At 39.5% G+C, this 27,711-nt stretch overlaps 1 protein-coding gene across 1 annotated transcript in view; it reads left to right on the forward strand.

Annotated features, from left to right (window-relative positions):
* Positions 1-27,711, forward strand: part of LOC149225772 (alpha-mannosidase-like) — a 507,303-nt gene that overhangs the window by 234,348 nt on the left and 245,244 nt on the right. The window contains exons 17-20 of the mRNA XM_089377307.1: positions 15,302-15,376; positions 17,117-17,185; positions 17,471-17,542; positions 19,022-19,069. Coding sequence (XP_089233433.1) covers positions 15,302-15,376; positions 17,117-17,185; positions 17,471-17,542; positions 19,022-19,069 — 264 coding nt within the window. The remainder of the gene's footprint in view (positions 1-15,301; positions 15,377-17,116; positions 17,186-17,470; positions 17,543-19,021; positions 19,070-27,711) is intronic.

Here is a 27,711-nt window from a genome sequence, read left to right on the forward strand (position 1 = left end):
ACGATTAAAGCTCAATAACGATATCCGGTGATTAAAAAAAAAATTTGAAAAGATAAATGCTTGATACACAATCACGCAATTATGAACATTAACCAGATATGCAGTTAATCCTCAGATGAACATTGAATCATATTAAACACTAATTCCCACGTCAAAAATTTTAGCCTCAGCATAAAAGATGAAACCTAAGAAATTTCCGAGCCAAGACTGAAATTGGCAAAATATTTCCAAAATATTTTTATGATTTATTTTTTATTATTTTATAATTTTAAAACAAAACCTAAAACAAAAAATCTAAACTAAGACTAAAACTATAAAAATCAAAACTAAGTCTAAGGCCTAAACAAATACTATGAATGAAAAGTTCTAATCTATAATGGCTTTTAATTTTTTTTTTTTTTTAAATGAACCAAACCTTTAAAATAAAACCACACTAAAAAAAAACCTTAACAAAATTTTATGGAATTATATTTAAAAAAAAAAAACAAAGCTAATAAAATCTAATCGCAAACCTAAGTGAGACTAGACAATTTAAAAAAAAATAAAATCAAACTTCATTAACTCCTAACCATATCACAAAGAAGGAAATCAAAAACTAAACTACCGTTGTCTTACCATACCAATCGCATAAAAACCAGACTCGGCCCGTATTGTGTTTTTTACTATCTTGTACAGGTTCAGGTGGCGGAATGTTTGACGGACCTGAGTTTTCCTTCTTGACTGGCCCACAAATGATCTTCTGGCCGTGAATACCAACACTGGATGCGTTGTTACTGCAGTTTGATGGCATTTGAAATGGAACAAACACGCAGAATGAAGCCAACGAACAGCCGGCATCTACGGGAGAAAGATCTGATCTTTGACCAGTCTCAAAGAGCCTCAATCGCTTTTCTAGTTGGACGGGGAATGCTTGACGACGGACAGAGAGAAAATCTGAGCTTTTGCAGGTGGAGAAAAGCGTGAGGGCCCTCGACAACAGGTGGAGATACGCTTGCGGATCAAACGAGGATGGAGCCGACGCTATGCAAGTAGGGCAGCGCGTAAGGGAGTAAGTAATGAAATCTGCGTGGAAGGCTTTGGACAAACGAAGGTGTCTCACATTGACAGGGAAAACTGAGGCAGCATGATACTGCAAGGTCAACAGAGGTGTGCGAAACAGCAGCTGCATTCAAGGAAACTGAGAATCAGGTATAAACTGCGTGGGGAAGAAATGCTGATGGAGGCTACGAGCAGCAGTGGTTTGAAAAAGATACGTAAAATCATGCATGGAGATAGATCAAGCTACGTGTATAGCATCCAACAGACGAGTGCCTGAGATAATACGATGAGAAGCTGCCTTTGCTGTGTGGGAGGTGCATTTGTTTGCTGACAGCTTGATACAAACTTGATTGTGAGGAGGACAAGAGGCTGCGCAGAGGTAAAACAACCTGCTCAATTAACAAAAAATTCGTTCTTCCTGCAAATAACCCTTGAGCATTCCAATAATTTCAAAGATCTGCCAAATCCCTTCAGAGAAAAAAAATAAAAATGATGAGGGTTTTCCCTGCCAGAAATCCTGAAAAACAAAAGCAAACAGAAACAAATGAAACTCTAAATCAGCCTAAAATTAACAATTTGCCGACTCTCAAACAACCAGATCTTATCGGTAATCATCAGTAATATTATCAGGAAAAAGTTTTAGATTTTACTATGAAGAACTTCAGAAAATCTCTCATGCAAATTAGAAAAAATAAACTGAATGATAGACCCAGGATCAAAACCAGCTGGGCTCAGCAAGAAAAATGCTTGCGGGAGTTGGCTGGTTCAGCCGAGAACTTCCCCAAACACCCGCTAATCTTCTTTAATAAGGGTTTCCTGCACAACTCACTTCAACCATCAGTAAAGAGAGAGAAAATAATACTAGATCTCAAAAAGCAATGGAGATACCTGCCATTACTCCAGAAACCCTAATACCATTCAAACCCTAGTAAGTGAACAAGATACCTGTGCTCAACAATACTCTATAATAAGCTGTTATTAATGGCTGAAAATTAAAATATGCAGAAAATAAATTAGCTCACAGCACTTCCAGAGAGTAACACCAGCGAGATTTGAACCCCAAAGTCTTCTTTTATTAACCAGAAACAGATTGCAAGAGAGCTTCTTCAGCACTAGACTCACAGATCGAATCCTCTCAAATGACCCCTAGCACCCTATTTAAAAGAAAAGATCCCAACGGCTAGTTTGAGTGATCCATGTCGAAATGATCTCGACCGTTGATGAGGATCAAGACATCTCTTAATCTCATCCGTCGAATTTGTTAATTCATTAAAAATGAAATTCTGCATTTATTTACTCAAAAATATTATTATTTTATTATTTTTAGGGTTTTGCTTTATTTTATTATTGTTATTTATTATTATTATTATTTATTTATTTATATTTATATTTTTTTATTTTTTATATTATTATTATTATTATTATTATTATTATTATTTTTATATATATATATATATATATTTTTTTTTTTTTTTTGTGAATGGATCCTCGAACTTAGCCTTTGGAAAAATCATCTAGGACCTAGGACTTAGGACTCATGAGGGGATTAAAACATTTTCTAACCCTCAAGACACTTTACATCATGACTTTTACAACTTTACATCTCAAGGGGAAAACCCATTTGACATAGACCCTCATAAACCACCCAGTTTTGCGACACAACTATAATCTAGCAGATTAACACACTAGGATTCTCCTAAGATTCTAATGACAAAATCCATCCCGGCTTTGGGGTTAGGCTGAAGGAAAACTCTGCCGATCATGGATTGGTGAGATGAAAAACCTTCCGAAACGTAGATTATCACTTAGAAAATTAGGTCCACCTAGGCAATTTACAGACATGACTCATATTTGCTAAGATTATTTACAAATTATACATGCAGACTGGTTTTACAACATAAATTGATCAAGCTGTCGATGACTGCAGAATGGCACGGACATGTCGATCGAGCGCTACCCCTTTTTTGCAAAGAAAAGGGGGTGTACTGCTATAGGTAGTTGACCGGTAGTGGTCAACATCGTCGATTAGGGACTTAACCTGAACCTTTGATTTGTCAATGAGAAAAGTATAAGAGGAGGCTTGAGGGTCACTTGGAGAACATACTGAGGGAGACTAGTCAGTGCAATTTTTGGAGCGGGGTTTGCTGAGAAATTGAACCAGTGGTCTGGAGAGTAGTCAAGAGGCAGCAAGTACGGAACAAAGAGACGGGAGATCAGCGTAGAGGCAGAAGAGGCAGACGCAGGGCCAGAGGAAGCCACATAGAGGCAACAGAGACTACGCAGAGCCAGCAAGGCATGCGTCATACACACAGAGGGTGCAGGAGTGACGCAAAAGGCTAGAGAGGTTGCGCAGAGCCTCAGTAGGCTGACGCAAAGGTCAATGGGGTCTACGCTGGGTTCAGAAGAAGTGCTGGAAATTTGTCTATCTGTGGGTAAGCCAGTTTGGCACCCTATTGTACTAGAAAATTGCTGAATAATAAAATCCTCCTTGCTGCACCGGTTTTCCCACATTAGGTTCTCCGGGTACATTAGTCCGAAATAACTGTGTCAATGTGTGCATATGTTTGTTTCTGTATTACGATGTGATATCTGCAGTAGTATTTTTTTTAATGTTTGTTGAAATAGTTTCATGAATAACTTATGATGAAATAAGTAGGAAAAGTAAAGCAGTTGCTGCAGTGATAAAATTTTCACATGGTATCAGAGCAAGTAATCAAAGACAGAAAGGGAAAATCAGTTATGGGTCGAGACCACGATGCAGAGGCATCCACCTTAGGGGACTCATGCAGATTTTCAGAAGATTGCACAAGAGAGAGATTTCGATTTCTCTATGTTGGCTTCCAGGTTGGAAGAAGAAGTGGCGTGCATGACTAGTGTTGCATCATCAGAAGTATGGTATATAGACAGTGGAGCCTTGTGGCATATGACGAGAATCAGGGAGTGTTTGTCAGAATATCGAGAAGAGAAGATGAACTTTCAGATCACCATGGGGAACAAGGCAACATGTACTCTAGTGGGAAAGGGTACCATAGTTTTTCAGATAGAATCGGGAGAGCGGTTCCGTGCCACAAATGTGCTGCATGTACCAGGATTGGGGATGAACTTACTTTCCGTGTCACAACGACAAGGCAAGGGCTATGACGTCTACTTCATCAAGGAAAAGGTATACATCAAACACCCGAGCTGGAAAAAGAAAGTGCAGATGGGGATCAAAAGTAATTGGTTGTATAGATTTCAACTAGAATCTCCAATGACATTAATAGGTAGTCATGGGGACAAGGACTTGAACGAACTATGGCACAGAAGGATGGGTCACTTGCACCATGGAGCTCTGAGGATTCTCAGAAGCACTGTAACAGGAGTTCCGGATCTGAGTACGGAACAAGATGATGTATGCTGGGGATGCGCTCTAGGAAAGTATGCCGAGGTGGCATTACCTAGGAGCAAACACAGGGCGAAGAGTGTACTAGGATTGATACACTCAGATATCTGCGGACCTATGTCCGTCAAAGTTATCAGCGGCGCCGAGTATTTCGTTACCTTCATTGATGACCACTCGAGAAAAACTTGGATTTATTTTCTGAAAACCAAGGATGAGGTTTTCTGTCGATTCAAGGAGTTCAAGGCTTTAGTGGAGAATCTGACTCGTAAGAAAATAAAAGTCTTGCGCTCAGATAATGGTGGAGAGTATGTCAATAAGGACTTCACTGATTATTGTGCTAAGGAGGGCATCAAAAGAGAGTGGACAACTCCCTACAATCCGGAGCAGAATGGGGTGGTAGAAAGGAAAAACAAGACTATTGTAGAAGCAACTAGGGCCATGCTGTATGATCAGGATATGCCAAAATTCCTGTGGGCGGAAGCATGCAACACAACTGTCTACGTTCAGAACAGGACTCCTCATCAGGCATTGGGCAAGATTACTCCAGAGAAAGTCTTCACTAGGAAGATGCCTGAAGTCAGTCATTTCAGGATATTTGGGAGTTTAGCATATTGCCGCATACCCGAAGAAAAGAGGAAGAAGCTGGATCAGACTACAGAAAAGGGGTATCTGGTGGGATATAGTGAGAATGCTAAGGCATACAGAATCTATCTTCCAGGGAGCAGGAAGGTAGTAGTACGATAAGATGTAAAGTTCATGGAGGATAGAGCTTTCAAAAGATCTCGCGAAATGCCTTCCAAGGAGCAGTCGAAAGAGGATCTGTTGGTCATGCCTCTTCAACCAACGGAAGTGAAGAATTCTTCCTCAGGCCAGGAAGATTCTCAGGATGAGGAGGAGGAAAGAACAAAAGCACTTGCTGGCAGGGGAAGAACCAGCAGGGAACTTCGTCAGATTCTACGTGATGTAGAGAACTTCATCGGAGAGCCAAGGAACAGTAAGAGGGAGCAAAAACAGTGAGACAAGTATCAGGTATTAGTAACTTAGGATGGGGAGCCTGCCAGTTTCAAGGAGGCAACTCAACATCAGGTCTGGCTAGATGCAATGGTGGAGGAGTATAACTCCATAATTGTGAACGATGTCTGGGAGGTGGTGTTAAGGCCTCAAGACAGATCTGTGGTAGTTTCAGGATGGATCTACAAGATCAAATATTCTGCGGATGACAGTGTTGAAAAATACAAGGCTAGGTTTGTGGCTAAGGGTTATGCTCAAAAGGAAGGGATTGACTATGAGGAAACCTTCACCCCGGTAGCCAAGTATACATCTATTAGGACCGTGATATCTCTTGCAGCCTAGATGGGATGGGAGATCCATCAGGTGGATGTCAAGACGACATTTCTGAACGGAGTAATAGAAGAAGAGGTATACATTGAACAACCAGAGGGCTTTGAAACTCATGAGAAGAAGTCTCATGTATGCACTCTGACAAAATCCTTGTATGGGCTGAAGCAGGCACCGACAGCATGGGGTGGTCGAATAGATGACTACTTGTAGAAGATGGGGTTTGTCAAGAGTGACGCGGATCCGAATCTCTACTATCTGGTTGTAGAGAATGAGCCACTTATCTTAGTATTATATGTGGATGATCTCTTCCTGACAGGATCATCCAGACTCATTGAGGACTGCAGGAAGAATCTAGCCACAGAGTTCGATATAAAGGATCTGGGACGAATGCACTACTTCCTAGGGTTGGAAGTTTTGGAACAGAAAGGAAAAATCTTCCTTGGGCAAGGGAGGTATACTACAGAAATCCTGAAAAGGTTTGGGATGGGAGACTGTAGACCTATGGCTATGCCAATGATCACCAACTGGAAGAAGATTGATGCATCAGAAGACAAGGATGTCGATCCCACCCTATATCGACAGCTCATAGGGTCCCTGATGTATCTAGTGAATCCTAGGCCACATATTTGCTACGCTGTCAACACCCTCAGTAAGTTCATGGTGGAACCAAAGAGGGCACACTAGGCAGTAGCCAAACACGTTCTCTAGTATTTATAGGGAACAATTGATTATGGGCTCTTATACACCAAGGGGAAGGATATCAGTTTGAGTGGATTCACTGATGCAGATTGGGCAGGAAGTTTAGTGGATCGGAAAAGTCCCTCTGGGTATTGTTTCAACATTGGATCATGAATGACCTCTTGGTGCAGTAGGAAACAAAAGTCCGTGGCTCTGAGCTCGTCTGAGGCATAATATATAGTAGCAAGCACAACTTCGTGTGAGACCATATGGCTTAGAAAACTGCTGGTAAACCTATTAAGAAGAAATATGGAAGCGACCAGGATCATGTGTGATAATCAAAGTTGCATCAAACTCTCTGAGAATCCAGTATTCCGTGATAGGTCTAAGCATATTGATATCCAGTGTCACTTTGTCAGAGACTGTGTCCAACGAGGAGCTGTACAGTTGAGCTACACTCCTACAGGAGAACAAGTGGCAGATATCCTCACCAAGGCCCTTGGAAAGTCAAAATTTGACTACTTCAGGGAAAAGATGGGGATGGTAAAGAACCCCTTTCAGAAGTAGTGTGTTAACAACACGAATGAAGAGGGAGTTGCATTGCAAATGCAGTGTTGGGAGAAAGGACCAACATCAACATAGGTGCAGAGGGAGTTGCAGTGTGGATGCAGTGTTGGGAGAAAGGATCAGCAGCAACACGGATGCAGAGGGAGTTATCGTACAAATGCAACAGTGGCAGTAGCAGAGTCATGGGTAGCAGTACAGGATGCAGCAGTGCAGAGGATGTTGGGCAAGGAGGCTTAACATCAGCATAGGGACCGATGCCAGATGATTAGGGTAATACTCGGTGAGGAGTATTACTAGAGCACAACCCTCGCTAAGAGGGAGTGTTGATTTGGGCTAGCATTGGATGTGCTCTAGCAACGAAATTTGGTGGAGAGATTGGGGCACATGAGATCTCCAATACCCATAAAGGGTTTGGGTAGATTCTAAAAAGTTCAAGAGATATTAAAATAATTAATATTTTTAATGGAGTCCCTAAGCCTAAACTTAGGGAAAATAAAATATTAATGTGTATTAATATGAAACTGTGTTAGAATGGTCCAAAAGACATGGATTAAGCCAGATCTAATCTTAGCCGTTGATTAGGGACTTAATCTCGGCCGTTGATTTGTCAACGAGAAAAGTATAAGAGGAGGCTTGAGGGTCGCTTGGAGAACATACTGAGGGAGACCAGTCAGTTCAATTTCTGGAGCCGGGTTTGCTGAGAAATTGAGCCAGTGGTTTGGAGAGTAGTCAGGAGGCAGCAAGTATGGAACAGAGAGACTGGTGATCAGCGCAGAGGCAGAAGAGGCAGACGCAGGGCCAAAGGAAGCCACGCAGAGGCAGCAGAGACTGCGTAGAGCCAACAAGGCCTGCATCATACACAAAGAGGCTGCAGGAGTGACGCAGAAGGCTAGAGAGGCTGCATAGAGCCTTAGTAGGCTGACACAGAGGGTTTCAGGCTGACACAAAGGGTTTCATGCTAACGCAGAGGTCAGTAGGGTCTACGTTGGTTTCAGAAGAAGTGCTGGAACTTTGTCTATTTGTGGGTAAGCCAGTTTGGCACCCTGTTGTACTAGAAAATTGCTGAATATTAAAATCCTCCCTTGCTGCACTGGTTTTCCCACATTGGGTTTTTCCTGGGACATTAGTCCAAAATAACTGTGTCAACGTGTGCATATGTTTGTTTCTGTATTATGGTGTGATATTTGCAACAATATTTATTTTAATGTTTGTTGAAGTAATTTCATGAATAACTTATGATGAAATAAGTAGGAAATGTAAATTAGTTGCTGCAGTGATAGAATTTTCACAAATTAGGTATGATTATAGAAATGAAGACCCCATGGTTCCTCAAGTCGATAAGAATCAGCTCGCGGAAAAAGAAAATGCTCCGCCCCTTTCGAATAACAATGTTGGTCATTATGAAGCTCTTCCTAGTGATAGAATTTTCACAAATTAGGTATGATTATAGAAATGAAGACCCCATGGTTCCTCAAGTCGATAAGAATCAACTCGCAGAAAAAGAAAATGCTCCGCCCCTTTCGAATAACAATGATGGTCATTATGAAGCTCTTCCTAGTGATTGGAAAAGTATTTTCTTTATGTTCCAAGATGATTCAATCAAAGAAGAGCCTTCCAAGATTATGGGAAATTATGATGACTCTAATATAGAACAAATTGAGGAAGATGCTTCCCTAAGCCATGCCACCGATAAAGGGTTTTTCTCCATATTTGAGTATTCTACCCCTACCCTGGAAATAGATGTTTGTGATTATGCTCATTCCCCTAGTTTTGATGAAGAGCTAATTTCCCCTATGAAGAACCAGGAATCAAGGTTTTTCCCCAGGTACGATGATGTGAAAATTTCTAACATGAAATTCTACTGCAGTAAATGATTTACTTCTCTTACTTATTTTCCACAATAATTTATTTACGAAACCCTTCAGTAAACATTAAAATAAATTCTACTGCAGTTATCACATAATAGCATAGAGAAAAATAATAGTGATATACAAGCACAAGAATCAATCATATCAACACAATTATTTTTGGACAATTGTCCCCGGAAAAACCCAACACGAGAAAACCGGTGCAGCAGATGAGGGTTTATTTATTAATCTTCAACAACAATCTCTTTACAAGGAACGATTCTACAAAATACTGAGACACTTCTGAGAGAAACACCTAAGAAAAATTTTATCCTCCTCCTGGAGAAGTTTTGACACCCTGGAGACCCTCTTCCTTCTGCTACGTCACTTCTGCGTCAGCCTGCTTGAGCACTGCATCTGCAGTTGCACTGTCTCTCTGATCTTCCCTTTGTGTTGTCCCTTAGATGCTCTGCATCACCTCTTCCTCAGTCTCTGACTGATGTTGATAGCCTCCTCTTCCTTCACCCTGCTACTCTCCCTCTGAAATCGAACTTTTTCTCCATGAGAAACGATTTCCCTCGGGTTACTGAGTATTTTCCCAGTGTGTCTCCAAATGACTCTCAATTCTTCTCTTATACTTTTCCTGTTGATGAATCAATGACCGAGATTAAGTCCCTAATCAACGAATAAGATTAAAACAGACTTGATCCTCGTCTCTTAGAAGTTTCTCACTCATATCTTTATTAATACCCATTAATATTTTTATTTTCCTAAGTTTAGACTTAGGAACCCCATTAAAAATTCTAATTATTTTAATAACTCATCATCCAGGTGGAATTTCTCCAAACTGTTGATTTTGGGTAGGATCGGATGTGCTCTAGCCAGGAAATTTAGTGAAGAAGCTAAGGCACATGAGATCTCCAAGGCCCAGAAATCGTTTGGAGAAATGCCACTCGAATGAAGAGATATTAAATAATTAATATTTTTAATGAGTTCCTTGGTTTAAACTTAGGAAAATTAAAATATTAATGTGTATTAATATAATATGGGTGAGAAAGTTCTAAGTGACGAGGATCAAGCCAATTCTAATCTTAGCTGTTGCTTAGGGACTTAATCCCGACCGTTGAAGACTCAATAGGAAAAGTATAAGAGGAGGCTTGAGGGTCAATTGGAGACACACCAAGAGAGATCTGTCAGTTCGATTTTCTGGGGCGAGGTTTGCTGAGGAAATCGAGTAAGTGATCAATTGCAGTGAGGGGCAGTTTGGTAGGAGGCTAAAGAATACATAGCAGAGAGGCAGTGCAATGTCTGGAGAGACAACGTAGGCCCTAGAAAGACTAATGAAGAGGCCATAGAGGCTGACACTGGGCAGCGCAGAAGTTGTAGAGGTTGACGTTGGGCCTCAGAGGCAGCGCTGAGGAGATTCTCTGGGGCAAACTGGGAGTAGACCGACAGACTCTGAGCTGGGAGAGGGTGACGCAATTCCAAAGCAGTGCTTGGAGCAGCTTTCGTTGTCCAGCAAAAGGAACAACCAGAGTCACTGTGGGGTTTGATCATCTGGTTGCTGATTTGCCGGAATATCTGCCTCCGGATAGAGGTACTACTGCCAAGGATATTCTCTATTGGGTGAGCCATTTCTGGCACCCTAGTTGTATTCAAGAAATCTGCTTAATAATACTAACCCTCTATATGTTGCACCAGTTTTCCCGAATTGGGTTTTTCCGGGGACGATTGTCCAAAAATAACAGTGTCCCTTGTGTTATTGTCTCAGTTTATTTCGGTTCATGATCTGTATGTATGTGTAGGCTGCAGTAGTGTTTACATCGATGTTTATGTAATTAAATATCTTGTTAATGCAAATAACAAGTAGGAGATGCTAAACCAATAATTGCAGTAGGGGTTTCTTTTGTGTTAGATTTAGGAATTTTCACATGGTATCAGAGCGATTGCAAATCATATGCGACTGAAGACACCAGTCGAGAAATCTGAGAATTTGCCGCAGAGAAGCAACTGTCCCGAGAGACAACATTGTTCCAGATCCGGAGAGGCAGAAAGAGTGACACAGTACAGAGAGGTGACGCAGAGGCTCACGCAGTGCCTGTGTCAGCATTTTGAGTCGGGAGAGGGAGACGCAGTAGCTGGGAGGATCCCACGCAGTAGCTGCATCAACGATCAAGGCCAGCGTAGAGGCAGAGGAGGGCAGATCAGGCTCACGCAGAGCCATGTCATCTTTCTGAGCCAGGAAGGATTGACGCAGTTGGTCAGGAGGCGCAGATTCAGCCCCCAAAGAGATTACGCAAAGAATGAAGGGCTCAAATTCTTCGAGTTGTCGGGGCTAAGGGAGCTGTGCAGATTTTGATTTGAGGAGCTGTTGGGACGTTGTTTCTGTTGGTGCAGAACATTGTCTAAGGAGACTGAACCAACGTAGAGGGAAGCACTACTTAGACAGATTTCTAGCCAAGAAATCTAGATCCGAGTTGCAGCGGCAGAGGAGGATTGGAGAGGAGTGATTTGACAGTTGGCAGGAGGATTTCCAGGAGGGAAGTCAAGACTCAGAGGGAGTCTAAAGAAGAGGAGCAGAGATGGCAGTGAATAGATTGAGGGGTCAGGATAGATTGGACGGGGCTTCCAATTTTTTCATCTAGAAGGCCAAGATCCTGGCAATCCTGGATAAACATCGCATCAAGGACCATGCCTTGAGAGTAGTAACTGTCCCAGTTGACCCTGCTGCAAATGAGAAGTATGAGGAGGCCCAGGCGAAGGCGAAATGCATGATCCTAGACGAGGTGAAGGATCATGTCATACCACATATTGCTGAGAAGAACACAACAAGGGAAATGTGGGAGAACCTGACCACCTTATACCAGGGCTCTTCCGTGCAGCAGAAAATGTTATTGGACAATCAGCTGAGGTCATATCAGATGCAGAAAGCAGAGGAGATAGATCCCTTCCTCCTCAGGTTGGAAGGGATTCGCGACCAACTTACTTTTGTGTGGTCTACACCGAATCCAGAGTTCATGGTCAGGATTGCCCTGAATGCAGTCTCCGAGAAGTGGGAGACGTTTGTCCAAGGCATTTTGGGTAGAGCAACTCTCCCCAATTGGGAGGAGATGTGGGTAGCTCTTCGACTGGAAGAGCTCAGGAGATTGACCAAGGTGGGGAGTAGCAGTAAGGGAGTTCGAATCAAGGAGGAGGTGGAGGATGCAGCTCTCGCATCTACGGGACAACAGGGGCTATAGAAGAGGAAGAAGGACATCTTTAAGGTCAAGTGCTTCAACTCTGGGGAGCTGGGACATTATGCCTCTTAGTGCCCCATGAAGAAAGGCAAGGGAGAAGCTTTTGACTCAAAGGCTGCTCCAGAAAAGACAGAGAAGGATGTCGAGACTGATGACGATTGTGCCATGAGTGCTCATGTGCCTCTAGAGAAGAGCTGGGGAGATATGGAGCTGTAGTTGGGAGGAACAGAGACGGGCAGGATCTTTGAGGTGCCCAAACTCTTGGATTACATACGACTACGGGAGCCCTTAACGACAGTAGCATGATGACAGGAGTCGGATGGAGCAAGGTGTGATGGAGCGACAAGGTAGTGCTAGAGTGCAACGGTCTATAACAGCGTAGTGGAGGTTGCAACAGTGCTAGAGGCACAGAAGAGGTTGCAGTAGTGCAGTGGCAGCATAGGGAGCACAGGATAGCAACAAAGGTAGCTTCAACATCACGAGTCTTCCAGACTAACAAGGATGTCAGTGTTTGGGTGAAGTCAGTTACTTACTTCCCGGTAACTAAGTTGTAGTGCAACAGTTAGCAGTGGCAGTGCTATGGGCAGCATGATGCATCATTTTGAGAGGGAGCTGCAGTACAAATATAGCAGTGGCAGTGGCAGTGTCATGGGCAGCAGTACAAGAAGAAGCAGTGCAGTGGATGTGGGGCAACAGGCCAAGCATCAGCACAGAGGACCGAAGCAGAGGATCAGTGTGATGCTTCTATGGTGAAGCATTGCTAGAGCACATTCCTCAATAGGAAATGTATAAGAGGAGGCTTGAGGGTCAATTGGAGACACACCAAGAGAGATCAGTCATTTCGATTTTCTGGGTCGAGGTTTGCTGAGGAAATCGAGAATGTGATTAGTTGTAGTGAGGGGCAGTTCAGCAGGAGGCCGAAGAATACATAGCTGAGAGGCAGTGCAGTCTTGGGAGACACAGCGCAAGCCCTAGAAACGCTGACGAAAAGGCCGTAGAGGCTGACACTGGGCAACACAGAAGTTGTAGAGGTTGATGCTGGCCCTCAGAGGCAGCACTGAGGAGATTCTGTGGGGCAGACTGGGAGCATATTACTCTGTGCCGGGAGAGGGTGACACAGTTCCTGAAGGGTGATGCAGTTCCAGAGCAGTGCTTGGAGTAGCTTTCGCTGTCCAGCACAAGGAACAACCAGAGTCACCATGGGGTTTGATCATCTGGTTGTTGATTTGCCGAAATATTTGTCTCTGGATAAAGGTACTATTGCCGAGGATATTCTTTGTTGGGTGAGCCATTTCTGGCACCCTAGTTGTATTCAAGAAATATGCTTAATGATACAAACCCTCTATATGCTGCACTGGTTTTCCCGAATTGGGTTTTTCGGGGACGATTTTCCAAAAATAACGGTGTCCCTTGTGTTATTGCCTTAGTTTATTTCAGTTCATGATCTGTATGTATGTGTAGGCTGCAGTATTGTTTACATCGATGTTATGTAATTAAATATCTTGTTAATGCAAATAACAAGTAGGAGATGTTAAACCAACAATTGCAGTAGGGGTTTTTGATGTGTAGATTCAGAAATTTTCAGACAAACGATTTCTGGGTCTTGGAGATCTTATGAATTCCAACCCCTCCACAAAATTGCGGAGCTAGATCACATCCGATGCTACCCAAAATCAACAGATGATAAGTCCACTTCTTGTTTTCCCAACGACCAAAATAGTATCGTCCTTAAATATGTCTGAGTCTTTCACACCCTAAGGATGATAGTTCTGAGATAGCTCTTCATCAAAGATTCATGTACTTGATCATTGACAGTTCTATCTCCTAGTTAGAAGACCAAATTCAATCTTCTTGACTGATGTCTTTCACTTTTTCTAGGGTTCCTTTCTCTATAATATGGGTTTCCTGTTTTCCCTCCTTCAGCCCCCATAACTCCTCACATCATTACTCCCATTTATATTGTCAAGTCCATTGCAAAATTAATCATGGTAGCATGCATTCTTGTGTTGATCAATTGACATGGTGGTTGCATCGGGTCTATGATTATACCTAACACTTGACATTGTATCATATGCATGGTAGAGTAGGGTGCATCGCATGCGGATGAGTGGCCTAGCCACTTTGTTGAATTTAAGGAAGATTATTGATTAAATTAGATTTTTTTTATTTTGAAATCATTGCCTTAATGGAGTCACATATTCTTGCTTCTTATGAATTGAAACCAAATGACCGGATGGACACCCACTGCTTGAATGATTGACTAACCCATATGATATGAAAATCCTAAGACCTATGTGAGACGCAATGATCTTGGTAAATTTTAGTTAAATGCCTAGTCTAAGTGTAACCTTTGTTTAACTATTTTGAAGCTGGGCTTCAAGGTAGGTTGTGGGAAGGAAGCTAACAAGAAGTAGACTAGGGCCTGATTAACGATACCTTTTGTTAGGCTTCTATCACCCAATGCCTCCGGCGCTGCAGAGACTGTGGCTCTGACCACTGCAAGGTCACCGTGTTAACCGCCGAAGAGTTACTGAGACCCCTCAAGCTAGATAAGATGGGTTGACCTATATCTCTATCAACCTAGCTTATGCTAGAAGGTAGTTTATTAATGCAAATCTAGATCTAGAATGCTTGTGCAAGAGATTATGAGTGAGATTTATCTTGAGTTAAGATTTCCTTAAGTTGTTTAAGTACTTTGACTAGAAACCTTTTAATGGCATTTAACAATAGCGAATTACAATCTTAAATAAAATAAAATGCTTATAGATACAAGTGCAAATTTCAACAATATATCAAGATACCAAGATAACCAAGATGCCAAATGCTAACAATAGTCAATCAAGATGCTATTCACAAATTTATGACAGTTTATATCAACACTACTACAGAGAATTCATATTTACCAATGTATAACAGCAGTGCATAAACCACTCCAAATAATGAAATTACTCAACACATTGAAGCATAAAATTTCCAGTTCAACCAGCAATGTAAATTAGCACACTTTATGATGGAGTATTCAACAATATTTCAGATCCGATTTTAAGATTACAGCAGTAAGTGAAGACAGATCAGCAAGATAAAAACTTCCCAAACTAGATATCCAATATGCCCAAAAATAGCAATGAAGATCCTATAGGGTGTTGTTTTGACTTTTATCATTTACTTTTAATCATATATATTTCATGTCTAATTTTAAATCATATTTGCAGATAGCCTTACCTGTACATCAATCATTTTGTTGGTACAATGCAAGCGATGGCAACACCAACTCAGGACAGAATGGGGTAAGTTGTACTTTAAGGACTCACTTCAATGTACTAGAAATAATGTAATATTCATAAAAGCTAACAGGTACACCTGAACTAGCAATGTAGATTTCTGTTGGTGGCTAAACAGTTCCTCTCTTTGCTCCCACCTTTGTATCTGCTTTTAGTCAACGTTTCAAGTATCCTCATATTATCTCTAGTTATAATATGTCAAATTAATTTCTCAGTGTTTAGTGATCATGGAAATAATTTGTAGTGAACTATGTGTACAAATGTGCATCTTCTCTGAGTGCATCAACTGTAGTGGATTCTTCATCATTCCTTGTCGATGATTTCTCATGAACTTCATGGTTCATTGCTCAGTTTTCTGCTTCCTTATCTGATGTGGTGGATAAGACCTTCATCTTATTCCCATGTTTGGGCTGCAATCTCTCGATGAATCATCTTTTCAGCAATCCATTTGTTATTTAATATCTTCATATTTGTCTTTCTGAAAATGTCTTTCAATTTGGTACTGTATAAATAGTTGCCTTGCCCGTTCTTCTTCCTCAAGTTGGATATTTGGTCCACAAAATTTGTTGTTGTCAGATAACAATTTTTTTTTTTTTTTTTTTTTGAAACTCAATTCTTTTTCGCTAATTAAGGAAATAATTTGCAGGGAACATTTTAGATGAATTTTGTGCGATGTCCATAAGCAGGGAACATTTCGCATGAATTTTATGCAATTTCCATGAGCATTGTAGGGAAATCCTCACCCAATACACCCCCTTATTTGCTTGCCCACAATCTAGATTGTCTCGCAAGTGTTGTAATACCTCATGGGGTCTTCACTTCCAAACCTAGTTGCATAGGAACTGCTGCTGCCATCTAACTCATTCACGCAGTTCTGCCATTTTTAGGACCTTGGGAATTGGTACAAAACGTACCCAATTGGCTGGGAACAGTTCTGGAACTTGGGAGCTTTTTGGGAGCTTCAGAGTGAAGGTAATGGAAGCTTGGGAATGTTTTAGATATAGTTTCCAGTATAGGGGGTTTGTAGAAACTCCCTGTTTGACAGGAAACTCCCATAAGCTCTCAAGCTGGTGGGCCCAAAATTGCTGCATCCTTGACATGTTTTCTCATTGTTTTTGAAAATTGAGTCCCGAATTTGAAAAATTATTGAAACAGAAATGCAAAAATGACCTGCAAACTGAGTCCTGAATTTGAAAAAATTTCAAATCTAAATGGCTTAGGGAAAATCAATGCCTTGTCTGTGGAGACAAATGGTAAATGATGTAAAACAAAATTGTGCTAAAAATGTACTGTCCTACTCTGAAGAGGTGAACCAGAGGGAGGACAAGGGGGTTTTAGTTTATTCTTTAAGGATAATGCAGAACCAGATCCCAATTTTAGTTGTGGTAGTGCAGGCTTTACAATAGCATGATTCCCAAAAAATATCCATGGAAACCCCTTCCCCTTGAGGGCCTGAATGTTGATGTTTGTAGCTCAGGCAGGTACTTCTGCACAGGCCTAAGTGTCTGGGTGTGTGGAAGTCACCTAATTGACCCTTAGCCTTAGTAATTACTTTAAGTATTAAAGTAATTGCCTTTTGTAAGATAATGTGAGTTAATCTAATGTAATGCAAAGGTTATTTACATTTGTGAGATCTATGGTTAATTAATGAGATCTATGTGTTGATATTTATTAAATGATTCTCTCTACCAACTTACCAAGAGGGAAGCCAACCCTTACTATCAACTTTAATGACTGGACTTGCAGACTTCTGGTGCTTATATCTTTCGTCCAAACAGTACCAGGTGCTTTCCTGTTGGGGCTTCCAGAAAACAGGTTTGTGAAAACTTTCCTGTATTGCTACATCTGAAGCATTTAAGCAGCAGAAAAGTTGCATTATGTACAACTACATGCATCAGGAGGATGGATTATGTGTATACCTTCTTATCCAATAAAATATGCACAATCAGATATTAATAAAACTAAATTTCAAATCTTTAGCAGATGCAAAGGAAATTTGACCTTTTCAATTGAGTAATTTTAAGGCATGATGCTCACATTCTTAATTTTTAGTGCTTATCTAATGAGCAATGATTTCTAGTGACACTTCTCTGTGGGCAGGTTACACAGTCAGTTATAAAGGGAGAAATAGTGAGTGAAGTATATCAACAATTTTCCCCATGGGTGTCACAGGTTTGTTTGCGGAACTGCATATCATTTAGCTTTATGTCGAGTCCTTCATTTGCATGCAATAGTGCTCGATTATGAAAGAACGGAAAAGATTAATCCAACAAGAATTTCTCAATAGTAGGTAGCAGTAATCTTCTTTAATGGATTCTGTTGTTGCCAATATAATAGATCATAGAATGGATGTTATGCATATGATGAAAGTCATTGTGGATCCATTATGATGTTTGTAAAGTTTGGGACACTGTGATTATGGAAAATTTCTTTATTTGGTCTTGCTCCTTTTAGCTAGATCTACTTTCATTGGAAGTGTTCAATAACTGAAAGTATAACCACTGTGGGAAAAGGAAATAGCAATTTCCAGTGCTTTATTTATGAAAACTACTACTATTGGCCTTTCCTAAATGAAAATGTCAAATGCATTTCTTTCTATGAAGTACAATATGCAAGCATTTGTGCTTTTTTTTTTAAATTGCATATTATATCACAATAAAAGCATCTACTTCACATCAAGTATTACATCTGAGGGTTAATGGCTCTCTATATACACAATTTTGTGTTTTTTAGTGTGTTTGGCTGTAGAAATGATTATATGGCATCTACTTTTGATGTGGCTTAGATGGACTTTGAAACTTAATTCACATTAATGATGACCAAAATATATTTAAGTCAGGTTATTTAACCTAGCCTGCCATGTGCAGATCCTCAGTGATGAAACATTTTCCACTAATAGCAAAGATTTTCCATACATGTAAGAGGTCCGATTTATCAAGTAGCTTATCTAAACATTCAATCTAGAAAACCTTAGGAATACATGGTTAACACCAATCCTAAACAGCCATGTATCAATAAGAGCAAATCATTCCATATTAGGCCTACCTTTGAAAGCATCCTACCTCGACTGTATATTTTTTCCTTTATAATTAATCTCAAGACAAGGATTTCTCCACGAGGACCAAATGCAATATTTCCATCCACAATAGTTGACTTTTAACATGGATTTTTTGATTGAGATCATTCTTCATCTTCTTCTCACTTTAAGTGTACAAGACGAGTATGAAATTAACTGTGACTATTACCAATCAGATAGGGATTATTGGAATGAAGAGTGCATACTGATATTTATAATCTGAGGGCATGAGAATATTTGTTGTCAAAGTAAAAATAAAAGTTCAATGCTTAAAGTTTGTCACGTGTTTGAACCTTGACAGTCTATCAGGTCTTTTTTTCCTTAATATTTAAGTCCATGCATGGAGATGTGAACAACTTTAGTTACGATATGGCATTTGGCATTGCAATTTTCCAAATGCTCGAGTATTTATTTGTCCATTCCAATCCTTCCTTGGTGGATAGTTCATCATTTGCATATCGCTTTGCATCCTTTGAACATTGCAGTATTAGGAAGGTCTCTGAAAGGGTTGTGAAAATAAACTGTAGGAAAAAACTTACAAATAAAAATCAAACTGATGGTCAGGTTCTATGCAGGTAGTTAGATTGTACAAGAATGCAGATGATGCTGAAATAGATTTCATGGTACGTTTCGTCTGATATATTTGATTGATCAATTGATATTGTCATGCATGGTGTGGTTCCATTTTCCTCAACTATCTCATTTCCCTTTCTGTCAGTTATAGGACATTGTAGATACTAGAGACTAATGTTTTTATTTTTATTTTTCTGTTATTGTATTTGAGTTGAACTGATGAATTGCTGGTAGAAGTATCCTTTTCTTGTCATTTCTAGGACATTGTAGATACTAGAGACTAATGTTTTTATTTTTATTTTTCTGTTATTGTATTTGAGTTGAACTAATGAATTGCTGGTAGAAGTATCCTTTTATTGTCATTGTTGCAGGAACACTAATTTTGTCTTCTAGATGGAAGCAATTTAGAGAGTGTTCGAGTACAAATAAAAATAGAGGATATTTAAGACGACAATGTATAGAAAATATGCATAAAATTATTTGAAAAAGAGGCATAATCGCACAGTTTACAAACCAGTGTTGCAAACGTTGGCATCAGGATAATATCAACAAGGGTCCGAAAAATGAAAACATCGTAAAAATCGGGAAAAACTAGTAAAATTTGCAAACATAAGAAAAATAAAAAATATTCATTTAAAAAAAAAATTAGCATCTAAGAGCATCCACAACATAAAATAAATGCATTGACACATAAATATGAAAAGGAAACTAATGTTTAAGATGTATAAGATGTCTAGTGCTACATCACACATAACAGTGAATCATGTCCTGAATCCTGAGTCTTGACTCAACCTCAAAATATCAACAAAAAATATAATAAATGTATCTCATATCATGAGTCATATACAATGAAATTAGATATGTAAACCACTAAGTTCTAACTAATGATTTCCTCTGCCCTTTTTATGAGAAAAGTAATGGCTTTTCCTCTAGATGAAGAAGACCCTTGGGTTGGCGTTGGACTTTGATGTTCTCTAGAAGAAGTAGGAGGAGGTAGACTACGTCATCTACTGGTTACCATGGTAGGTGGTGTTACCTGCTCCTCCTCCTTCTCTACCTCTCTTTCCCTTGCAGCTGCTACCTCCTCCTCTAACTAATCATGGGTCAATTCCATGACAGGCCTCTTGGCCTTTATCCTCCATGCAACAGTGGTGTCAATCCCATCCAATGAGATGGCCTCCACGTCAGGTGACTTCTGAAGTTACCTCACTCACAATTGGAGATTGTAGTAGACATAGGCCATGTCGTTAAGGCACTGAGACTCCAACCTATATGAGGGTCATAAATTATAATTTTTAATGAATTCAAAAAATTAATTTGAAAAGTTTTAACTTGTTGCGCTTTTTGGTGTGTATTTTTTCAAATACACTCTAGTTTCACTCGCATCTGGAGGAGCGACATATTTGGATGAGTGCTCGAATGGCAAGCTTTTGGAGATCGTGTACTCTGCCACCATAGCTTTTCCACCACACATTTACAACAAATAAGAGAAACATAAGAAAAAAATTGAAATTTGAAAATTGATGCAAAGTATGAAGAAACAGTGAAATTTGAAACAAACTAAAGCTTACCTAGCGTTTTGGTCTTCCTAGCATGGATAGCTATATCAAAGCTAAATGTGCCACCTGCCATCCTGTATATCTCCATTTCTTTGGAAATTTCTACGCATTCTTTCGGAGATGACACCATCTTATAAACACAAGTAAAGAATCCATCCATCACCTCAACATCAAATCTAAAACCAAAGGAGTAAGAAAATGCGAGGTTGAGGTAGATCCATACAACATGAATGGAACGATGGAGTGTATATGTTCTATCGCTCATCAATCACTCTCCATATCAATTGTTGTTTCTCAAAACCCTCATCCTCCTTATGCTCATAATAGCTACGAATGGATTCTTGGCACCATCCATGGCCTCATACAAGTAGCCCATTGTGGGCTTGTCTCCATCAACTAATTGAAGAACCTTTACCAAAGGTTTAGTAATGGAACACACCTCTTGCACTCCTACCCAAAAGCTCTCCTGATATGAAACTAGCTTGCATGTGGCTTGTCCCTCTAGTTTGTTGCTGAAAGCTAAAGCATGCCAGTCTTATCAAAAAAACATCCTCTTCACATTCCACATAGAATTCAAGAGAGATTTAAGGGATATGAAGCTAGTGGCAAACTGTGTAATAGCAAGACGTACCAACTCCTTGTTATTGGTATATCTTCTCATCAAATGAAGCACAAATGCATGATTATATATAAATTTTGCTATTCTTTTCGATGATTCATCAATATCCTTGACATAACAATTTTTTCCTATATCCTCTAACATCAAGTCAATACAGTGTGCGACACAAGGTGTCCAAAATAGGTTAGGATGCCTCTACATAAACAACCTGCTAGCAACAACATAATTTGTAGCGTTTTCCATTATGACCTGGACAAAAATTTGTGGACCTACCTCCTCAATGAACACATCCAACAATTCACATAATAATCGTGCATTTTTGATATGTGCATGTGCATCAACATATTTCATAAATATTGTCCCGTTGCAACAATTAACCTAGAAGTTAATAAGGGTTCTACCCTTTTGATTAGTCTAACCATCTCACATCACAATACATCCTGTGTGTTCCCATGATGCCTTGAATTCCTCCAATCTAGCAGTGCAATGAACCTTTCATTTTGAAGAGTAGGCCCTCTCAAGTCATCATAGGAAGTGCCTTTGTACCTCGAGCCAACAAAAGCAATAGCTTCAAACACAGCTTGGTAAAATGGATTGTTCTTGGCTAAGTTTCCAGGAAACACGTGTTTGGATACAAGTGTGGGGATGGGTACATCGCCTTTTGAAATAGGGTGCCTGGGTTTGTTGAGGGTATACACTATATTATAGTTTATATAAATTATAATATATATGAAACTTTAATTATGAATTTTCAATTTTGAAATCTTCCAATTTACAACAAGAAAAATAAAACTTTGAATATTCAAATTGAAATTTCAAATTTAATATCAAGCAGACAGTTATGAATCATGATAATAGATACATATTGTGAAAATTTCATCTATCACAACAACTAGAAATTATTTTTCTAATTGTTAATTTATTTAACAATTTATCTGTTGTCTGCTACGACAAATACCAAATAATTCACATTGTGATTTTCACAAATAAATTGCGGAAGAAAATAGCGTTGGAAATTGAGAAAATCTAACACACACACATAAATTTTACCCAGTTATTTTTGGACAAATGTTCCCAGGAAAACCCAATGTGGGAAAAACGGTGAAACTGAGGGTTTTTATTATTGTAGTAGTGAAATTATGAGTACAATCTGGATGCCGAAAACTGGCAGTCCATAGCAAGAAAATATGGCAAAGATATTCCCTAAGCAACCCCGACACTCGCGCGTTCCTGCACTCGCGTTGCCCGCACTCAAGTTGCCCATACTAGGAATAACTCAACCTTTTTCTCCCGTCTCTCCGGATCACTATCCCTACCCCTCACTGAAACTTCGTCCCTCTCTGGCTCGAACTCTACTGTTGCTAGCTCGATTTTCACAAGGAGTTGCTTCTCCAGTGTCACTTCTCCATCACCACATCGATCCCTTCTTATATCTTCCTAGTGGGACTCCAACAACCAAGATTAAATCTTAATCGATGGCTCAGATCGTTTCTTGATCGATTCATATGAGTTTCTATAGAATTCTCACCTTGACTTAATTAATTTTGATTAATTAACCAATTTTCCTAAGTTTAGACTTAGGAAACATTAAAAAATAGGTTAATAATCTAATTAAGCTATCTCTAGGTCGAATTTCCAGAAACGATTTCTGGGTTATGTAGATCTCATGTATTCAAGCCTCTCCACCAAATTTCACGACTAGAACACATTCGACGCTACAAAAACTAACACTCCCTCTTAACGAGAACTATGTTTAGTGTTGCACACCCTGCCACAACACCTTGTTTTTGTACCATCTCCTGTTACGCTGCTGATGTCTATCCATACTTCCCACCAATGTTGATTTGGGGTAGCATCAGATGTGATCTAGCCATGAAAATTGGTGGAGAGGCTAAAGGACATGAGATCTCTAGCACCTAGAAATCGTTTTAGGAAATTCCATCCGGATAAGGAGTTATTAAAATAATTATTATTTTTAATCGGTTCCTAAGTCTAAACTTAGGAAAATAAAAATATTAATGGGTATTAATAAAGATAAGGATGGGAAGCTTCTAAGAGACGAGAATGAAGTCTATTTTAATTTTAGCCGTTGATTAGGGATTTAATCTCGGCCGTTGATTCATCAGAAAGAAAAGTATAAGAGAAGACTTGAGGGTCATTTGGAGACACACCAGCAGATACTCAGTATCCCAAGGAAAATCGATTTTCTCAGAGAGGAAGGAAAATCGATTTTAGAGGGAGAGTTGCAGGGTGGAGGAAGAGGGGGTGACTAGCAGCAGCCAGGAAGATCAGAAAGGGTGACGCAGGGGCTCTGAGAGACAACACAAAGGGAGATGCAGTGGATGACGCAGTGAAGGACAAAGCAACGCAGAGCCAAACAAGATGACGCAAGACTGACGCAGTTGGGAAAGGAAGTCGTCCAGGGTGTCAGGAAGTCGCAGAGAAAAGTCTCAAGTGTTTTCTCCCAGTGTCTATGTAAAATCTTTCTATAAAAGAGATTGTTGCTGAAGATTAATAAAACCCTCCTCTGCTGCACCGGTTTTCCCGCATTGTATTTTTTCGAGGACAATTGTCCAAAAATAACTGTGTTGATGTGTTTGATTCTTGTGCATGTATTTGTTTCTGTATAATGGTGTGATATCTGCAGTAGAATTTATTTTAATATTTACTGAAGGGATTTCGTAAATAATTTATCGAAAATAAGTAGGTAAAATAAATCAGTTACTGCAGTGTTAGAATTTCTATTTAGAAATTTTCACAACCAACCACTGCGCAACTTTGATGCTGCATTCGTGTTTCTGCTGACACTGCCATGCTGCTGCCAACTCTACATCTGCATTGTAGCTCCCTCTCATTTGTTGTTGCTGCAACTGCAACTACTGCAACTGAGAAGCATCCAAAATACTGAACCATTTATGTTTGCTGCATCTGTCTCCTGAGTCTTGACTACTACTAGCATCTGCACTGTCCACTAAAGAATCTGCGTTGCTGCCAACTCTGCGTTGAGTTATCTGCTCTACTGTCAACACTACACTATGGTCATCAGCATCTGACTGGTACTAGTCTGCAGCTGTCACTTTGGTCTCTCGCTGTAACTACTGACATTGATCCATCCTGCTACTGAATACTGTGGGCCCCTGTAGCAAGGTGATGGTCCATGAGGTGTGTTGATTTGGGGTAGTATCAGATGTTCTCTAGCCATGAAAATTGGTGGAGAGGCTAAAGAATGTGAGATCTCCAAGACCCAGAAATGGGTTGGGCAGATTCTAACCAATTTGGGAGATATTAAAATAAATAATATTTTTAATGGAGTTCCTAAGTCTAAACCTAAGAAAAATATAATATTAATGGGTATTAATATAACACCGGGTCAGAAGGTTCCAAAAGTCATGGATCAAGCCAAATCTAATCTTAGTTGTTGATTAGACATGTAATCTTGGTTGTTGAAGGACCAACAGGAAAAGTATAAAAGGAGGCTTGAGGGTCAGTTGGAGAACACACCGAGAGAGATCAAGAACTCGATTTTCTGGGGCAGGCTTTGCTGAGGAAATTGAGTAAGTGATATGAGTTGCAGCTGAGGGGCAGTGAATACATAGCAGAGAGGCAGAGTTAGTACCAGGAGGATCAGCGTAGAAGCCGAGAGAGGTTGACGCTGGGCCACGCAGAGGCAGCCAGAGGCCACGCAAAGGCAACCTGGAGCTGCACAGAGCCAGAGAGGGCCAGCGTGTGGGACATGTTGACCCTGCCGCCTACACCTACCTACAAGTCAGTGAGAAAAGCCTTCAACTCCACAAGGTGTGGTTGGTGGCAGGGAACTCAGAGAAGGGGTTGTTACACTAATCCTGACTCTCTCCGTTTGAGCTATCTCCTAGGTTAGCTAAGGGGGGTGGTCCCTAATGAAAAGTTAAGTTAAAATATGTGAGTTTCTAGGAGAGTGTTATAGTGAAAATGGATTACTTTTAAGGATTTATGAGCAAATCTGAAGTGAACAACTTGAAATAACAATGCCAATCATAATATGATTTAAAAAAACCATAAAACCATTGCCTTATAAGGAATTTGCTCAACAATTTAAAGATATATTTGCTCAAAGTAAAATGCAATGCTCTCAAAAAAGAAAACAAAGTAACCCTGAAATGTAAATAAGAATTGTTAGCACAAGATATGTAAGATACAAAATGCTTTTGAGATAATCAACTTTATAAATCAAAACTTGTGAAACATATCTTGCCAAAACCAAAAAATTAGTAATTAACTTGGAAATGTAACAGAAAGGAAATGCCAAACCAAGACATCAATATGCAATTAGACTTGAAACATGAGAAGAAAACACTTGTTTGAAATGATTACAATACTTGTTTTTGGAATAGACTTTGCATATGAAAACTCAAACCATCAAGAGACAAGTAAAGTAAATGTAATGGAAAGTGCTATTGGTTAATTTTATTAATTAGCTCTACAACAAGATTACAATTTAACTCTTCAATCCTCAGCCCTCACCCTCGCCCAATGATATGGATCTCACAATGAGTAGAGGATCCCTATGATGTCTTCTTCAACCAACTTATGTTGGAGGTAAAATTTCAATGAGGCTTGGAGCCTTCCTACACTAAAATGCCTAGATGAAATGCAAATTGTGTTAATTCCCCAAATTAAAATAATGATACATGCAAATGCTTCAAAGAGATTGATTTGCAATGCTTGAAAATGAAATAGTGTTCAACATAAGTTGCAATTATAACTTCAATTGGAGGAATAAAATTAGCTTACAAGTGTTGCATGTGTTTCATCAATGAATTAAAGTGATACAAGTAATTTGCTTGAAAGTAAAATTTGTTTCAAATAGACAATGACAATAAATTGCTCCAATATTCAAGATAACAATGTAGCGTAAAATTGAAGCATGTATTCAAGTGTTCATGAAACAATTTACGAAGGTAAATGGAAACGAATCAAAGTTTGTTAAGAATATAAAATGCTTGCATGTAAAAGATGAATTGCCCAAAGTAAAGTGTAAGCTTGTAGCTTCAAGCAACAATGAGATAGAGAATGCAAAGTTCAAATGAAATTGTAACAAACTTTAACTTAATGAAATGTGATAGTGAGGTTGTGTTAATTCCCAATTAAAGCATGCATGTAAGTGAATGAAGTATGAAAGCTTAAACCATGCAAATGCCAATCCACCCAAGAGATGCCTCCCTCTAAATGGGGAGATAGGATACCATGGGAGAAATCCCAAGCTCCCACAAGAAAATTAGATCTTTTATTAATATTACAAAGAAAAGAGGGTCCTTCAAAGTCTTCAACTAAACTTCAAGAAGAGTCCTCACAATAATTGTTTGAAACTTGGACATTAGACCTCATTTTTTGAGAAAGTAGTGACAAGATCTCACAAAACTAATGCAAGGGAAACAAGATGTGAGTTTCCTCCAAATGCCCACGGCTTAAAGAGGAAAATGGGCAGCCCTTTAGTGAATTCAACTTGGCCAAAATAAGCCTCAAAAGGGCCCACGACATCCTTGGAAATTGAACCCCCAACACTTGCCGAAAGTTCTGCAAACACTTGTTAGATGTTGCGGAAGTTGCTCTTCAAAATTTGCCACACAAGAGTTAGCAAACAATTCAAACAATATCTGCAAAATAAGTTAAGTATTAATGGAAAAATCAGCAAAATAAAATGTATATTACAATTATCATTTACAAAAGGCTAAGCTACAAAGTGAGAGTAAACTCTTGTCTTTGCTTAGCCATCTTCAAGCTCTTAGATAGCAAATGAAAGAAATGAAGTACAATGCTTTTTTAAAAAAGATTTAAATTTAGAAGTTCTCGGCTTGTGTACAAGCTATGTGTCGAAATCCTTGCAAAACCACTTTGTAAGATAAGGCTATGAAGGTTCAAATAACAAATTAGAGCTCCTTTAAGAATGTATTAAGAGTGGGTTGGTCTCTCCAAAGGCTTCCCCTCATGTTTGATTCTGTAATCCCAACAAGATGTTCCCTCTACAAAACTTCAATTAAGAATTAGTTCCATATATATTTAACAATAAACAATGATAAGAAACTCTAGAGATTTATTTAAAACCAATTAGAGCATTCTATACCTAGAGCATACTTCTAAATCAAATGTCAATGCAAGATAGCTCTACATTAACAAATCTACAAGAGCATATGGAAGCAAATTAGATCAAAGCATGAGTAAAAGGAATTATATCAATGCTCAACAATTCATCACGCTCGAAAAGGAGGAACACCTCATGAATGAAACCCCAAAGTCTTTATTGATATTTCTGAAAGTGTACAAGGCAGCAGCACTTCCGCAAGCACAATAGCTAGTAACAATATGATGCAATGTGAGAGCCCATGGCTCTATTATATAGAGCGTTGGGAGCAAATCCCAATGAAGAATGACAATGACAAATGGCATTGGAGCCAATCCTAATGTAGAAGTGATTAAACAAGTGGCATGAGGTGACAATCCCAAAGAGAAATTCAAATTTGTTGAATGGAGTTCCAAT

This window comes from Pinus tabuliformis, chromosome J (genome assembly GCF_031772625.1).
Source record: "Pinus tabuliformis cultivar Carrire ecotype Pingquan chromosome J, CPIR1, whole genome shotgun sequence".
Taxonomy (NCBI): Eukaryota; Viridiplantae; Streptophyta; class Pinopsida; order Pinales; family Pinaceae; genus Pinus; species Pinus tabuliformis.